General features: G+C 38.3%; 1 protein-coding gene across 1 annotated transcript in view; it reads left to right on the forward strand.

Annotated features, from left to right (window-relative positions):
• ulk4 (unc-51 like kinase 4) overlaps nucleotides 1-18,397 on the forward strand; it is a 108,499-nt gene that overhangs the window by 15,327 nt on the left and 74,775 nt on the right. Inside the window, exons 18-19 of the mRNA XM_084726211.1 lie at nucleotides 3,951-4,058; nucleotides 9,207-9,290. Coding sequence (XP_084582337.1) covers nucleotides 3,951-4,058; nucleotides 9,207-9,290 — 192 coding nt within the window. The remainder of the gene's footprint in view (nucleotides 1-3,950; nucleotides 4,059-9,206; nucleotides 9,291-18,397) is intronic.

An 18,397-nucleotide genomic window follows, 5' to 3' on the forward strand; every position in this document is an offset into this window, starting at 1 on the left:
CTCACCTCAGCAGAGACAAGCTTCGTATTAGCTGTAAAGTCATGTACAGTTCCCTCTTTATAGGACAGATAATCCACCAACATGTTCTCTCTGTTCTTTCTTGACACATCTGGTTTTCCCAAGTGTAGACATACAGTAACTGCTCATGTGCACTATTTGTATGTGTCATATTTGTGTGTATATGTGCAAAACTTCTGTGTGCTGCATTGGGGTATCTTCTTATTCTCTGCAGCACTATGTGAGTGTTGTTTATGGATGTTAATTAAGTGCATATGTTTATGTTTTCTCATGTGCATTCATGTGCATTATTTGATCTGAGGGAATGTTGATGCTGAGATAATGATAATGCGTTGTGTGTGTGTGTGTGTGTGTGTGTGTGTGTGTGTGTGTGTGTGTGTGTGTGTGTGTGTGTGTGTGTGTGTGTACGTGCGTGTGTATGAGTGAGTGAGTTTATATTTGCCTTTCCACTCTGGCTCGTTGCACAGTGGTGCATTTTAGCTCCCTCTGCCTTAGAGCAGCTGCGTGACCAGTTTCAAACACACCCTAGAATCTCAACTCCCCGCTCAGGCATTTATGTTATTAGTGGGTTCAGCTCAGGAAGGGAGCGAGAGAGAAGAACGCAGAGTAATAATGTGGGAAAGAGGCAGAAAACCAAGAACAGCACATGTGTACCATTCACACACTGGGTTTATAGTGATACAGCATGGTATGCATTTATGGTTTATGTGTATAAATAAGTTTAGGTGAGATCAACTAAAACATATTGGCTTCTGCCCTCTTCTCAAAAATATTGTTCAGACCTACTCAGGATTCCAGTGGCAAACTGATACCGTACTATGCTCATCGATAGCTCAGTGTGGATATACCCACGGTTCTTGGGCAAAAATAAAAGGAGGGAATAAATCTTCTGGGAAAGGGGAAGATATGGTGATAGAGAACATGACAAACAGACTGTTACCACTTCTCACCCTACACCGAGACGGAGAGGCAGAAGGTGAGCGAGTGGAAACAAGCGAGTACGAGAGAAAGATGTAGGGGAGAGGGAGAGCAATATTATGTGATACACAAGTAGAGGGCAATTCAGTAGAGCAGAAAAAAAGACAGAAGTAGGGAGAAAAACAATAGAGGAAGGTGAGCCGGAAGATGGGATGGAAGAGAGAGATGGAAAAAGAAAAAGTGGAGAAGGGAGAGAGAGACAGAGGAGCGAGGCAGAACTTGCATCAGATCACAGAGGGGGGAAGCTGGCAGTAATGCTAATGCCAGGAAGCAGCCAGCCAGCAAGGCTGTCTCTGCATATACTTAACTGTGTGTGTGTGTGTGTGTGTGTGTGTGTGTGTGTTGTGTGTGTGTGTGTGTTGTGTGTTTGCACATGTGAGTGTGGTGTGCATTTCTTACAAGTACATATGATTGCATGAATTTATGTACCTAGTTATGTCTGTACATAGACTGTAAATACATGTGTTGTGTTTGTGTGTACATGCATATGTGTGTCCTTTACCATATATTTTGGTGTGTGTGTGTGTGTGTGCATTTGAGTGGTTTTCAGGGAGATTGCTGTTGCTGCTGCAAGGCTTACCTGTTTTGTGTTTGTCCCGCTTTCCCAACCTTTTCTGCCCTATTTCTCTTTCTCTCCCTTTCATCCTCTTTTTCTCACTCTATCCTCTCCTTATTGTTTTCTGTTTTTTTCCCTGACCAATATTTATTTTCTCTTATCTTTTGGTTGGATACAGTACAGATTCATTCCAATAGCATTTAGTGGCATCTAGTGTTCAGCCTTGCAGATTGCAAAGACCTCACCTCATCCTCCCCTTCCAAGTGTTTAGGAAAAACTATGGTGAATACGAGTCACCATATCTAGTACAAGTGTTCGTTTTGTCTGTTCTGTGCTTCATGACGGTGCAACATGGTAGCATGGCAGAAGAGGACCCCCATCCACTACTGCAGACAAAGCGGCTCATTCAACAAAAATAAAATGTTTTTTTTTCATGGTTACATGGTTAATGTAAATAAATATCCCACTAATATTCTTGTGTACATGGAGCCTTGCATGCTCTGTTTATGGAAAAGTGCAGCAGTTGGAGCTGTTTCAGTCATTTAGTGGACTAGTTTGACTGTGCGAACATAGCCTTCCCTTATTTGTTTAATCACCTTCTTGAAAAGGTCTGCATTGCAATATTTCTGCATTTTCAAAAACCAAGTCTTTCATAATGTTTAAAAGTAGGTCTGTTTCTCCTTACAACCAGAAATGTGGGGTTTTCAGGCATCTCCACACCAGCCTTGCAAACTGTTATTAGTTACAACACACAGAACTGACGGTAAACAGGCAAAAAGCCATGTGTCATAAACTGAGATTAAAAACCCCAACTGAGCCACATTCTGAATGTGCTGTTTACATGTCCAAAGACTGCTCCTAAAAGGTGAATAATACTGGCATATCCTGTATGTCTTAATTGGAGAACACTGTATTTAGATTTATAGCCTAATTCAGAATATCCAAGGTGCTGCTTACTTGAGCTGCGTCAAAATTAGAATATTGTCATATTCAGAGTAATACTGGAAACTTAGTGTGCATTTAAACATAGTCAGTGATTATAATCATACAAGCAAACCCACCAATGAGTTTTTTCGTGGAGTGGAGAGTTCTTGACTGGCCAGGTCATCCACCTGATCTCAGTCTAACTGAAATGCATTTCACTTGCTTACAACCAAACTGAAGATAGAAAAGGCCATGAACCAAGCAAAAAGTGCAGGTAGCTGCAGTACAGGCCTGGCAGAGAATCAACAAACATCTGCTGATGTCTCTGGGTCATATATTTCAGGCAGTCATTTACTACAAAGGATTTACTGTATGTAACCTTTATTTAATCTGTGAGTCTCACTGACATCAATAACTCCTTTTCAAGAGACATCAGAGTACAGCACATTAAAAGAAAAACAAACAAAACCAGACTAAACAAGAGGACAAACAGATGAAAAATGTGCATTACATACAAAGAATGTAGTCAGACGTATGAAAGCACATACAGCATCAAAGGCAATCACAGACATCACTAAAGAGATTTGAAGTTAAAAGTTAAAAATCAACCAGTGGGATGAGACATTCAAGTTTTAAAATCTTCTTTAACTTATTCCATTTATAAGGTGCAAAGTAGTAAAAGGCTGCAAGTTCAGTATTTACCTGAGGGAGAATTAAACAGACCTGAGATATGGTCTGGTAGGCAGTTGTTTTACATTTGAGAAGAGAGGTGATGGTAAGGCAGCTTTTTCATGAGACCTTATTGAATGAAAAATATAGATTGAAGTTGTCTTCTTGTTAGTGGGGATGAGCCCACTCTTTCATAATGTACGCAGTGAAGAGTACAACATTTATGACTGTGATGAAATGCAACACACAATAACAAACTGCATCAAGTTGCTTTTAGGTAGTGCAAGTTGATATCTCCTCAGTCAAACACAGAAATGATGGCTACAATGATTTTCTTGAATCTTGTTTTTTTCCGATATAAGAAACTGTGCTGGTAAATGAGACTGATGTCTGCTCTAACCACACTCAGTTTTGATTAGATTGGACATTTTCAAATTCAGTACCATTAAGTGTATAGATGGCAAGGTTATCTGAAATAGAATTATGGGTTCTTGAGAACAAAATACATTTTGCTCTGTCAGCATTCAGTACCAAGCTTTAGGTTATGCAGAGGTATCTGAATGTTAAAGGCAAACTGTAATTATCTCAATTTGTCAAAGTCCTGTTATATTTTGAGATGACATATAGGAGAATACTACCTTAATGAAATAATAACTGATGCTGAAATAGTTCAATATTATTAAAACCAAATTTTATACATTTTAGTTTTAGGGACCATGTTTAATGTTCTTTTTTATTATTTGTTGCTGCAACCATAAAGAAGTGTTGATGAAACTGTATCTCTCTCTCTCTCTTCTCTATCCAGGCTGTGTCAACCCTAACAGACCTGTTGAGGGACAACCTCAGGAATACTAAAATAAAGCAGTTCCTGCTGCCACCACTTGGGGAGTTCCTCTACCTCATCGCCTCTCAGGTAGACTCTGAATGATCGAAGCTAATATGAAGAGACCGTTATGAAGAGACAGAGATATGGTAGTTTATTGAGCTAAATTAAATGAAACATATTAATGACTCCAAACATGCACTATACAATAAGTGATGAAAGAAGAGAGAAATGGGTGTGCATTTGCACTTGCTTGCATACACAAAAAAGGTACTAATTGCAGTAATTCCATAGCAACAAGAATATTACATTTTCTCTTCCTTTTAAAGGTTATTTTCAGGCATTTTTCTCTTATTAGACAGGGCAAAACAGAGTGTGGGCAGAATTCTGACATTTCTGTCACTTGGCTGATGTGAAAATCCTCCTGACTATAGTTGGGAAGGCAAACAAAAGATTCCAGGAAATGCAGAGATAGGAGCACTATGGACATATGATTTTGCAGTCATTTCCAGTTTAAACAAAATTAGATAAATCACATCTTCATTGTTTATATAGTATGACTACAATATATGTTCTAAAATACTTTTTAAAATAAGTAATATAATGTATAAGGCATCAACAAAAAATCAAAGAGGGTCCAGCTATTCATATCAAGAGAATCTTCAGTAGCCATCATTTACTGACTCACATGTTGTGCCAGATTTTTGAGAAAGTGTTCCTTCTGTTTTACTTCTTGTTATTACAAGTACTTTTACTTTATAGGACATTGAATTTGGCATTTTGCTGTTTGGAGGCTACTGATTTCAATCAAATATTTTGATGTTATTGACATCCTGTCAGGGTCAGTAGTAGTAGTAGTATCAGGGTCATTAATTACATCTAAGACAAGCACTCTCGATACAGCTGAGGCCTGCTACTACAGACTAGACCTGCTAATGAAATCAGAAAAAGTCATTACATTTATTGATTGATTCATATTTTTACATCCTATGAGAAACACATTAAATACAGAACCCACTTGTTGCTCACCTTGCTGCTGAATCACAATTTCAAGCTAGAATAGTGCATTCGGTAGAGTGCAGATTGCAGCCAGAGGACCTCAAAAGAATATTTGGATGTAATCACCAACATTTGATTAGTAACAGGGATTTTTAAAGCATAAAGCAGCCGGCCATGGTCATTTCTGGTGTGGAGGCATAAAAAAGGTTGTTCAGAAATTCTGAATCACAGAGGTCCTTCAGCATACAGCCATGAATGTGCACAAACATCTGGGCTGATGAGGCTTGTAGTCTGTGAGACTAGCTTCAAACTATCTCCAAGTCTGTTGGTCATGGACACAGGTATGCACACATGTAAGTGATACTGCTCATGCCTGGCAGAGATAACAATAGAAGGCAAGCAAACTTACTTACCACTGGTTTGTTTGTTAATGTAATATATACATTACACTTCTAGGCTATCATGCCTCTAAAAGATAGCTTTAAAAGTGTATAGTGAAAATAATCTTTCAGAGAAAAATTTCTCTTAAGTAATTAATGTGGAATGACAGCTTTCTTTTGAGTTCATGAGTCCAAGTGAATTGAACACAACACTGATGCCAGATGCAAGAAAGATCAAAGTACATTTTCTTATTACTTAGGTAAGAAATTCCAGTCTTGAGTGAACTGAATGAAACTGAGTGCTCTTTCATTAGGTAATGGAGTTTAAATTTGCATGCTGACTAAATTGAATTGAAAGTGAATTGACCCCCAGCCCTGAAAATTACAAGAGAAAGAGTGGAGGAGGCCTCGTTTGACTTCATTAGAAAAGGTGATTCCAATTTATTTCTGGTTAACCTCAATCTAGCCAGGCGAGTTGATTAAGTGGAAGATTTTTGTTTACACGACTGATGGATAACCTTCAAAAATCGATCACCCTGCCTGATTACACTTATTATTCTCCTGAAGCTACAGAAAATCTCATCAGTGTCCTGTAGACGCTCTTAATACACTGACTTTTTAGTTCCGGAAGAGCTAGGGTTTTTCCATCGTCTTAACAAATAATAACGTTAAAATTAATTGTAACTCTGTCAGAGATCAGGGTCAGTTGTTGGGTCAGTTTTTGAAAAGTACCTTTAAAGTGTAATTGTTTGTCCCTGAGTTATGGTAAGAAAATAAAACACTAAAACTAAATTAAAGATTTTTATTTTAAATTTTTTTTTTGCAGGTCATGAATAACATGCTCCAGCACAGTGAGAGTGGTGGAGTTGTTTTCAATGTCACTGAAGTTTTAAGGGGACAGAGTATACTTGATTTGAGTAACTCCACAATTAAGTGAATAAAGCGTTATTGCATAATACTGTAAAGACTCAGATGTATTGAGGGATTTACCTCAATGTACTGGTAGCTGCTATGGACTATTAAATATATTTTCTACCTCAGGAGTCGAGACAAGACAGCATTACTTCACTTAAATGTAATCCAAAAGGTCTGGCCTCTTCTTGCTCTACTTATTGCTGAGAAACAACTGCACTTTCATAACAAGATGGCTTAACAACTGTGATGATTTACTCTCAGGTCTGTCCATAAGTCTGTAATACAATTATGACTTGTACATGCAGCTGTAGCTAAAGCACAGAATAGCTCACTTTGCTTGTGTGGTACAGTCCCTGTGCTGGCTGATATTTTTAGAATAGATAGTAAAAGATGATTTACTTGTTTATAAATATTTTCATGGACTTGCCCCCGACAATATTGTTGATATTCTGCCAAAATATGTCCCTGGTAGAACTGTAAGAACCATACACAGCTATGTACTGCTATGAATGGCTGCTTTTACTGATTTTTTTTTTTTCTCGATGATAATGATTTACTCTAGTGCCTTCTAGATTTTCTGTTTTGTTTTTGTTTTTTTCTTTAGGATTGGCACAAATGTTATCTTTAATCTGTCTCTTTATCTATCAGTTAAGGTTAGAGAGCACTTAGAATAGCTTTCATATCTTAACGGTTTTGTTGGAGTCAGTATTACCTTCTTGTGGTAAGGCAGCCTGCTTATTGGCTTTGGACTGAGGATTGGATTTTATAAATCTCCAGCTGTTTGTGTTATCCAGTCGATGACAGTGATTAGCACAACTTTTATTGCTGTGTGTGCTTCTGTCTCTGACCCATCTCTTATTTTGGTTTTGACTTGTTTCTCCAGCAGCTCCAGTCAAGGAATTGATAGCTCTAAAAGCCCAGTAATTATTTGATTTGTACTGAGTCCCCTGGAGGACTGGGTAGTCTGTCTGGTGGGTTTTCAGTGATCAGCTGCGTTGCGCTTTCTATTCTCCAGGTTAGATAACACTTACACCCTTGACTAACACCACAGAAACATGAACTTTTATTGGACTTTGGACTGATAGTTTCAAGGTCAAAATAAAGTTATTCGACTATTCCCATATGATGATTACAACTACAAGTATGGATTGAGTATGGAGAAAATGTTTCCTGGAATAGTACATGACTACAAATGACAACAAAATATTTACTCAGATAGCACATGACCACAGAAAACATTGAGGGTCAAACTAATTGAATTCTCTAAGGCCTCATTTGTTGAGCAATTTGTTGGTAGCTAATATTGTCACAGTTCTAATGAAAATCCTAAGCACAGTGAACTCCTCCTGTTTAATGGGAGGAGAAAATGTTTTATTTGAATAATATGGAATGGCCCTTTAAGTGTCCCCAGGTAGAATCATCTGCTTTGCTCCTCTCTTCTTCAGCAGCACCAGTCAATGACAACGATTAGCTATAGCCTCCAGTGCAGTCTTTATCCTCAAGGTTAGATATAGCCTAGAGCCTAGCGTAGTAGCAATGGAATGGGGCGTTGTCTTATGAAAAGATAAAAATATTGGTCGAAATAATCAGAATTTTGTGGAATGTAAGACAGTGCTAGTATGACAGTATATATAGAGAGCTTAGTCAGGAAGAGAAGCGCACATATGCATCATGATCAGATAAATCATTTAAAGCTACTACAAGAAACTTTCATATTTTGTTTATCTTGGAGGGTCCTGTGGACAAAAACAGTAGTGTTTTCACCATAACAACAACAAATATAAGATCAAAACTAAAGTTATCTAAATAAAAATCTCCTCCTGCCTCATCTTAACTAGCTAATGAACTACTCACTGTAACTTAAACTTAAACTGGCAGACATTAAGAACAGCTATACTAGGGCTGGGCAATATATCAATACTATATCAATATCAAATGAGACTAGACATTGTCTTAGAATGTGGATATCATTATACAATGATATGGCATAATTGTTGTCTTTTCCTGCTTTTAAAGACTGCAATACAGTAAATTGATGGAATTGATAAACTTTTTGTAAGGTGTGAAAAGCTTACTTACAAATGATTATTTATCAAAAATCCTGTATTATATGTTAATATTTTTTTGAAAGCACGAATCATCATCATCGTCCTACAATGTTATTGCAATATCAAGGCTTTTGGTCAAAAAAAATATTGTGATATTTGATTTTGCCCATATTGCCCAGCCCTAACAGCATCTTATTTTAGAAAACTGTGTATATTGAGGTATACACTGTATGATTCAGAATAACCTAAAAATATCAAGATATTACTTATAAGCCATATCGCTCAGCCCTAAACTATACAACAGTATTCGATCTTCTCGTGGATGGCCTCATTAACTTAAGTAGGTCGGATAGAGGCAGCAGACTTAGACTGAGAGTGTTTCAAAAACAGTTAAAAACTACTTGTAGTAACTTTAAGAATAAATCAATTATTATTGATAACAAAAATACTTATTTGCAGTACAGTGAAATTTGAATTAAAACTTGAGTATGGTAAAAGTTGTTATTCCTTTTTGCCCACGTCTTATGTTAAAATGAGATCCGATGGAGTACACACATGATCAAAATAGAAGAAAACATGTACAGTGCTCACACATATTAAATATCTATGTAAAATCAATATTTTAAAGAAAAAATGAGCTGAATTTAAATAGTTCTGAAAGCATATTCACATACAGACACGGTAAGTAATCAAGATGTTATGGCTCCTCTTGCTCCCATCTCCCCTCCCTGACTTGGCCCTTTCTTGCCCTTTTCCTCACTCCTCTCTACTTGCATCTCCTCCATGATGTCTCTCTGCTTTTCTCTCACTCCCATTCTACTCCTCCACTGCCCCCCCATCTGTACCCCCTCCTCCTCTCACCATTTCTCCCTGTCTTTTCTATGTCTCTCTATCAGGAGGAGAAGAGAGGCTCCCCAGAGGGACTGTGGTTCGTTCCCGCTGCCGCCTACACTGGCTTAATGAGGAGCCTGCGGGAAGGGGTGAGTGTCTCTGTGTATGTCTGCATGTGTCTGTTTTTGTGTCTGTGCCTGTGTAGCTGTGACTAAGTCTCTCTCACTGTGTGTGCCTGCGAGTGTGTGTGTGTGAGTGTGTGGCAGGGGATCCCTGTGAACAGTAATGATGAGGCAGCTGTGGGGGCCTAAAGCGTTGTTTGCCAGCTGCAAGTCAAGGGCATGCAGAGCAGTCACACACACACATGCACGCACACACACTCTTACCTGCATCAAACACAACCCTTTACTGCTCAGCAGCCTGACCTCAGCAGCAATTAGGACCCTCCAGACACACACATACAGTAGATGGAGCAGAAACACAAGCAGAAATATAGGTAGTTTTTTCTTTTCGCTGGCTTTCTCGCTTTCTTTTTTGCTTTCTTTCTTTTTTCTCCTCTCTATCTTTTATTTTCTACTTAATTGTACTTCCATGCAAAAAAGATAATTATGACTTCCAATTACACTGTAAGTCATAATTACTGTCTTAAAATGTAAAGAAATATACAGGTAATGTATCAAAGTTGGTATCATGCTCATACTTTGCTTTGATTGAGCTGGTCTTATTTTGGTTTACTTTAGAAATGAGTGCTTAGTGTTTCCACCTTCATTCATTGAAAACATGTTTTACATGAGATATGTAGTTGAAGTAAAGAATGTAAGACTTCTTCTATACACACAAAAGGTTATTTCTCACAAATTTTCATCACAACAGTTATTAAAATCTGCGGCAGTGAGCACTTCTTTGCCAAGATGATCCATCCATCTGACAGATGTGGCATATATAGATGCTGATTAAAGGTTCAAAAATACAGATTTTTTCCTTTGGTCTGTATTGCTGTTTACCCATCTAAATAGTTATGGTGAGAGTTTCCAAGTTTTGGAGATATCACCTGTAGAGATGTCTGCCTTTTCTCCAATATAATAGGACTAAATGGCTGTCCGTTTATGGGGCTTAAAACACCCAAACATACATTAGAAAAATTCAAAACCAGTGTGTTTTTCCAAACACAAAATCATGACTCGGTTACTCAAAATAATCTACAGACCTTGTTGTGAGCAGTTTCATGTAGGAACTCCGTTCTTCCTAGTTGAAAGACAGTAATTCTGATAGATTCTACTGCAGACGGAAAGTAATTCCTACATGAAACTGCTCATAACATGGTCTGTGTCTTATCTTGAGTAACCAGGTCATGATTTGAGGGAGAAAACATTGGTTTTGAAATTTTTATATGTATTTGTGGTGATGTGAGCACCACAAGCCAAGTGCAATTTAGAGTCCCATTATGCAGGAAAGAAGGCTCAAATCTATCTGAGAAGCTATCTCAAAAAACTCACACCAGAAAAATCTAGATGGATAAATAGCACTACAGGTCAGGGGAAAATATGTACTTTTTGATTTGAGGGTGAACTGTCCCTTTATATAACATGATAATTGCATAGGTATGCCTTGGCTACAGATGCCATTTTTTTCCCAGGAGGGCAAAGTTATACCTCGCCCTACTCTGCCTCTGATTGGCTACACTTTCTTACCCTAAGCAATCACTCCTCATGCCTAAACCTAACCAACCCAACCAAAGAAGGCAATGAGTACTAGCCAATCAGAGATATATCTATATCCCTCTGTGAAGTAGCCATAGTTTCGGTGCCTAATTAATGTCTTTTTTCAAGATCAAACTGGACATTTTAGAGTGGCCTTTTATTGTGACCAGTCCAAGACAGACCTGTGCACTTATCATGCTGTACAATCAGCATTCCTGTTTGCTATACCTGTCAGGTGGATGGATTATCTTGGCAAAGAAGAAGTGCTCTGTAACAAGGATTCTTAACAAATTCATGAACATAGCTTGACGAAAATAAACCTTTTGTGTGCACAGAAAAAGCCACTGATCTTTTTTACTTCATCTCAAGAAAATGAGAGTGCAAGCAAAAGTGTTGTTTACATTTTTGCCAAGAATACTATATAAGTTGTGCTTTACTTTTTTGCATTAAATTGTGTACGAATCAAATTGTTTTATAGTGTTGTTCTTTGTAGTTTTCTTACATGGTGGACCATTGCTGTTGAATTAGGACGGTTTGGTTGGTGGTGAGACTGATAGATACAGTGAACAGGAAGAGGGAGAGAAGGAGATAGATGTTGTTTTGTCTCTTGGAGGCAGAAGGGGTCTTGCTGTGGTGGCCCACTATAGCTGAATGAATATAGATGAAACTCTGGTCTGCACAGTTGTCAGCTAGTACCTACTGTTGCTTCATTACCACTGGGAGTGTAGTGGAGGGGTAGATGAACAGGAGGGGTGTGTGTGTGACAGGAGCAGCGAGAGGGGTTGAGGGGAGGAGAGAGGAGGTTGACTTATTTATCATTATTGAGCTGTGAGAGGAGGCTGATGGAAACACACACACACACACACACACACACACACACACACACACACACACACACACACACACACACACACACACACACACACACACACACACTGCCTTAGGGACCAGACACTCATCCTGAGACCCAACCTGCCTCCCACTCTTTCCATCTCCCCTTCTCACCCTACTCTCTTCTTCCTCTCTCCACCTTCTCTCTGTTTCTACCTCTCCCTGACTAGCTGTTTTTCCTGTGGGTGTACAAGTATATTTGTTATTATATTACAGACCTGTCTAAATAGTCTAACTTCGTCCCATGAGCATTGCATTTCCTGGAGTTAACAAGGTGGTCACACTATACCATAGCTTGCTATACTTAGTTGTATTGTTGAGATATAACTGTGTCATTCACAAATATCATATATTTGTGGAACATTCAGGAATACTAGAAAAACTCCATGTCCAAGTCAGGTTCAGTACACAGTTAGACCAGCATTTATCACAATCAGTTGAATCCATTGCATTGAAATGGAATTGTTACTATCTTCTGTGATACAAACATCACTCACACATCTCATATGTCTCTTGCAAAGAGACATATGAGATGCTTCAACTTATTGTCTGATTTGACTACCTACATCTCAGCAGGGTATTGTGGCTGACTAGTGCCTAGTCACTACATCACCAGCACATAAAAGCAAATGAATTTCTCTGTGCATCTTTTCTGCTCTGAGCAGACACTCACTCATTAGACAACAGGTGTGGGCAAAATAGGGGAAAATTAAACTTGTTAATGGAATTTGTGTTGAATTTCAGTGCCCATAACCACATGTTTACTGACATTTTTTCACTGGTTAAAGAACTCATGACTTCTAGGTGTCCACGTTCATCTGAAACCAAACCTATGATCATGCATTGTCTTAAGACGTCTACACCAGGCTGATACATCACCTGATTTCAGCTTATCACAGATATCTTTATCAGCACGTTGTATACTGTATGTTGGCTAATGAGTAATAAGAAAGTGCAGTACAGATATGCTTGAGGTCATTTAGAAACAGTGTTGCCATTTCATAGTTTATCCTTGAGACAGCAAGGTTGTTTTCAATGGTAAAATGTCCTGTCGGTAAATACCTTGATCACAATTTTTTGGGATACAAATTCAAGGGATCTCAGTCAAAAATTATCATCATCATATTTAAATAGAAAATACAAGTATTTCTACTGGCTTCAAAAATTCAGTATATTTTACAAAAGACATACAAGTGCGTCATGTTGTGTTTTGGAAATGAGCAGACTTGCAAGGAGTAATTCTATAAAAGACTGAGAACCAACAGGAAGGCATAAATAAGTTCATAGATGTAGTTCACATTCTAATAGTTGACAGATTGCTTCACTGATTTCAGTTTTGGTCATAACAGTTGGTACTGTACGTATGTGATATATTGCTAATTCACATGGTGGCCATTTTCCTCTGATGTGAGGGGTGGGAAGCTCAAATGTTGAACTGCTGTGTTACAGGTTACAAGTCGTATAAACAGAGAGAATCTGTCAAATGGTTATCATTTTGATGCTTCCAGATTGATCAGAAACTGATAGACAATTGACATTGGGCTATATTTCAAGACAAAATTACATATTGGAAATCCTATTATCTACCATCACTATTGGCATTTAGCCACATCTTAGCTATCGTAACTGTTTGATAGTGTTCCACAATATGATAGGAGAAACCTAAATAAATATTGAAATATCAATGCACGTCTTGGACACATATTTAACGCTAAAACTGGAAGTAAAAAAAAAAACACTAGATGTAATCAAGCTTGAAATGTAAGCTAATGTTAATATTAACTGTCTTGTTTTCTCTTCACCCAACCTCAGACAAGTCCTGGTTCAGTCAGTAATGTTATATGGCAATGTCATATGATGTGATGTCATTCAGTGCTTTGCTCCTTACAACTAGCATAATTTATATATTATAATTAATAAAATACTACCATGTTTAGTTCTTAGTTCACTAGCACTTAACTACTACTCTCATAGTTCTTGAGTTTTGTTTCAAATGTCAGATAAGATGTCAAGATGCCAAAAATTAGGATTTTTCAGTAACTAAATATATTCCACAGAACCCTTGAAAATGTATTAGCATAACATGGATGTGACAAAATGCAGGTATGAAGCCATAACAAAATAGTCAGCCCACACAATAAGGGCTCTGCAGTTACTGTTCTTATTTTCATTTTCATCAGTGTAAGGCATTATTGACAGTGTAGTCTCCTCCTATAAGAGGAATTCAAAATAACTTGCATACATCTTTTCTAGACACAAGTTATTAATATTAAGGTTAGATTCATTTCTACGTTAAAAAGTGGTTACCGTAAATGCACAATATGACCTTTTTATCACAAACTGAACATTCTGTTTTGAATTAAAAAGTTCTGTTTTTATTTTACACTTTATTTAGAACTGGGTGACTGTATTAAATGTCTGCTAATTTGACCAAGGTGAAGACATGTTAGAGTGGGGGGAAAAAAGCACAGGAGGGACTCTGAGTCTTCAGCCCTGAGTTATAGAATTGACATCTGGTCAGAAAGACACTACAGATAGAGTTGCCCATCCCTAACAGCCAGAGAGAAAAGGAGAGGCAGACAGACAGAAACTGAGAGGGGAATAGATAAACAATTAGTATTTTTCTTTTTGCAAATGATGTCAAATAGGGTGACAAATAGCCCAAGGCCTAAGGCTGCTCCTACTGCCAGTGCCACTGAGAGCACCCCAGTGTATACCACTAACCAACGTTCATCAAATTTGTTAATCAAACAAAATAATACTGTCCACATAGTCCATATAAACTGACAATTTAAGCTGATTTTATACAAAACAAAAAGGAAGACAACTGATGTAAATGAAAGGCTAGTGAACAATGTGAATATGTGAGCCATATATTTTTCTATATACTGTATTTTTATCACAGTAATTACTTTTGTGAATGGATGAAAGAAAGCCAGTACGCTGGTGCTGTGGACTATTAAGATGTATAGCATAATGGATATGGCCCATGTTGAGTTCTTGGTTTAATTGACAAATGTATTCATTTTTTTAGGTAAACCTGATTTCATTTAGATGTTAAAGCTACATTATTTTATTTTTCTGGCCAGCTGGTAGCAGTGGAACAAACTGTAAACAGAACATTGTCACCTTATAAAGTTGTTGTAACGTCTAAGTAAACAGATGCCTATTTCTACACCAGCAGATAAGGAGCATTCATTTAGAGTTGTGTGGTCACCTGATGAATACAAGTCCAATGTTCACTCTTCCTTTAGCTCTGTTATTGTCTCCACCAATTCCTGTGGGAAATACGTAGGTCTTTAGCTGCTAAATGCAGCTTGTGGGACTGAAAACACCTGTTTGTTGCTGGAAGAGAGTTTGATGAGGGTGGGGCTGCAGGCCGAAAAACCAAAACAATGAGCAGAGCTGAAAAGAGCAAAATGTCTGTCACAACAGGCAAGACTTTCCATTCCTCCCTCCATTACACATATTAATTTGATCCATTTTTAATGTAAAAATATTAGGTGTCATGTAAGAACCACCTGTATGACTAGATTTGTTCTTGAAGGGACAGATCACAACCAAATCAAAAATACATATTTCTCCCCTGGCCTGTAGTGCTATTCATCCATCTAGTTTTTGATTTATTTTTTTAAATAATAATAATCCACAGACCTTGTGGGAGCTTCTCTTTCGAGTATTCAATTAGAAAGAATTCTGATTTTTTTTTTTTTAAAGAAAAAAACATATTATATTACGTTACGTTACATTATGTTATATTCAAATTTTAGAAAATCGTCATAGTATACAGAACACACCACCAGCAGAACTTTGAAGATAGAAGACAACGCTGCTATCTTGCAGTCAGGGTTTTAAACCCAACACAAAATGAACCACTGCCATGAATCTGTGCGTATCAGGTTATCACAATACAATACAAAACAGTGTTTTTGAGAATCAATACCATGTATACATACATATATCATTAAACATAATATTGCGATGATCAAGTGTATCCTTTTCTCTACTGCTTCTTCTGGTAGATTCTACTGCAGATAGAAAGTAGTTTCTACCTGAAACCACTCACAAGGTACTCGGACTATCCTCAGTAACCAGGTCATGTGCTTTGAGCACTATAAGCCGAGTGCCATTTACTCCCATTATATTGGAGAGAAGACAGACATCTCTACAGCCAGTGCCTCCAAAACTCTGCAGCTTTCACCAAAAAAAATCTAGATGGAGAAATAGCACTTTTTTAATATGCTCTCAGACATTACATAATGCATTTAGTCTGATGTTACCCAAACCTAAGTTTTCCATGAATGGATTGTATATTTCATTGAAGTGATTTTGAGTTTGAAAATCCTGTATAAATTACGCTGCGATTAAAGTACAAGTCTTCATATAGCCTAAATTATCTACTGTCAGAACTATTATTGTTTACAATGTACCTTTGCATGCATTTTTGTGAGAGTCGCTGTCCAGGGAAATATTTCCATTGCAGTAACTGACAGCATCACCCATTATGTCCTGTATTCTGTCATCCATCTACGTGATGAAAAATTCCCCTTGACCCCCTCCTCCCATTGCTGCCATTGATTGCCTTGCTGTGGTGAGATGGTTTTTTTTCTCTTTTTTTCTCTTTTTGAAGCAGTTTTCATATTGAACCATTTCTTCTTTATTTCAATGACAGTGCAACCCTCAGGTAACACAGCATCTTGTTGAGCTTTTTTGCATTGCTTGGCTTTAATCAGGTCCCTCGTTTTCACTGTTAATTCTATTAAAATTGTTTATTTTCCTTTACTGAGCTCCGAAAGCACAACCACAAACTTCAAATTCTTAAGTTTTTCTCTCTTTACTCTTTAATTCTTTTTTCACGAATTAATACTTCCTGACATATGGGGTGGGATGAGTAGCCTTGCATTGTGTTATTGAGGCATTAATTGTGCTAATTTACAAGTTTCATGTGCATGCACTCAAGTGCACCTACACAGTTATCTGAAGTTAGGAACATTTGCCAAATCTGGCGTAACACAATCGTATAAGCCCCCATATGAAAAAAGCAAAGAATAGGAATTTCTTAAGAATATGAAAATGTTTCTGCATGAGGCCCATTGATCAGTGCAGATTTAAATAAAATATTTGAGCTAACACCCCTCATTCAGAAACATTGATTGTCTATTGCTTTAACTTGACCTTGAGTTGAAAACTAAATATTGGTTTGCTGCAACACTGGGGATGTAAGTAGTAAAAATCACTAAAATATTTTTTTCTCTCAAATGGCAGATGGGCTTAAATAAGCAATTTGATGTTTGAACTACTCTTAGCTGACCACCAAAGACCTTTTGTTGAACCTATATTATTCGATTTGATAATACAGTGACTAGCTGTATCCTTATTGTTACAATAATTCCTAATTACTCTGGGTTTATTGCCTCAGTGGTCTCTCCAATATTTACGCATGCATTTCTTGTGTAGTGTTGTCTGGAGATGGAGATTGTCTACCAATGTGCTAAATGTAAATCCAGTGCCACACACTGTTTATTGCATGACAGTGTTGAGATACCGCGCCAAGACCCTGTCTAATGCGCTCCAGGCAGTGTGGTTTTGATGCATTTCCTGACCCCCTGGATCACCCCAGCCCCCTCCGCTGCCGTTGAGAGTTTTCCTGATTTACAAGTAAAGCACTGGAGAGAGGGATCGAGATCGTTGTACTAGAAGAAGGGGTCGACTGAGAGGGCAAAGAGCCCAAGCGAGCGTGGTGGTTTTAGTAGCAGAGAGGGGGATAGTGGGGGATGGCAGGGAGTGACAGAGAGGAAGAGAGAGATGGATCAGTGTGGTGGGATGGGGAGAGGAGATGGCAGGGAGAGAAAGGGAGAGAGTTGTACTTGGAGAGGGGGAGTGGATGGCATGGAGTGAAAGGCAGGTTTCCAGGCCAGACTTGAGCTGCAGGAAATTATTTATGAGCCTGAACAAGATGATGCTTCTGCTGCCTATGATGAAAAATCTGTGTGTGTGTGTGTGTGTGTGTGTGTGTGTGTGTGTGTGTGTGTGTGCGTGCGTGTGCGTGTGCGTGCGTGCGTGCATGCGTGTGTGCGTGTGTGTTTGTGTGTGCAGCAGAAATGATGTGTGAACAGTATTACAGTGATAGAAGCCAGGGGGCAGAAGGCAGAAATCCCCCTTACAATAGTACTCACGCGCACACACATGCACGCTCTCACTCACACACACACACACACACACACACACACACACACACACACGCACACACGCACACACACATTCACACACACAGCAGTGGTGAGCCTATTAATGATTTATCACTATCTTCCACAAAGGAGAGGAGAACAGAGGGGGACTCTCTAAGACAGTCATGGGTCCTACCCTTGTGTCTCTAACTTAAGATGACCACTCCCCGTGTACGCAAACACACACGCAGACACATGCACACACATGCACACACGCATGAAGTGCACTGTATAAAATAATAATATACAGGTACTGTTTTGTATTGAGTAGAACCTTTTTTAAGAAAAGGCCGCCATCCTTTACTCACAGAGAAAGGATGATGACTAATAACATGGTGCAACTGCGCACCTGTCTGTCCTCCTGCCTGTTTTTCGTCTTTTTTTCCCAATACATTAGCCCATCTTTGTTCCTACATCGGATTGTCTTTCTGAATTGCA

The sequence above is a fragment of the Lutjanus erythropterus genome, chromosome 9, assembly GCF_056507025.1.
Source record: "Lutjanus erythropterus isolate fLutEry1 chromosome 9, fLutEry1.hap2, whole genome shotgun sequence".
NCBI classification, from domain to species: domain Eukaryota; kingdom Metazoa; phylum Chordata; class Actinopteri; order Lutjaniformes; family Lutjanidae; genus Lutjanus; species Lutjanus erythropterus.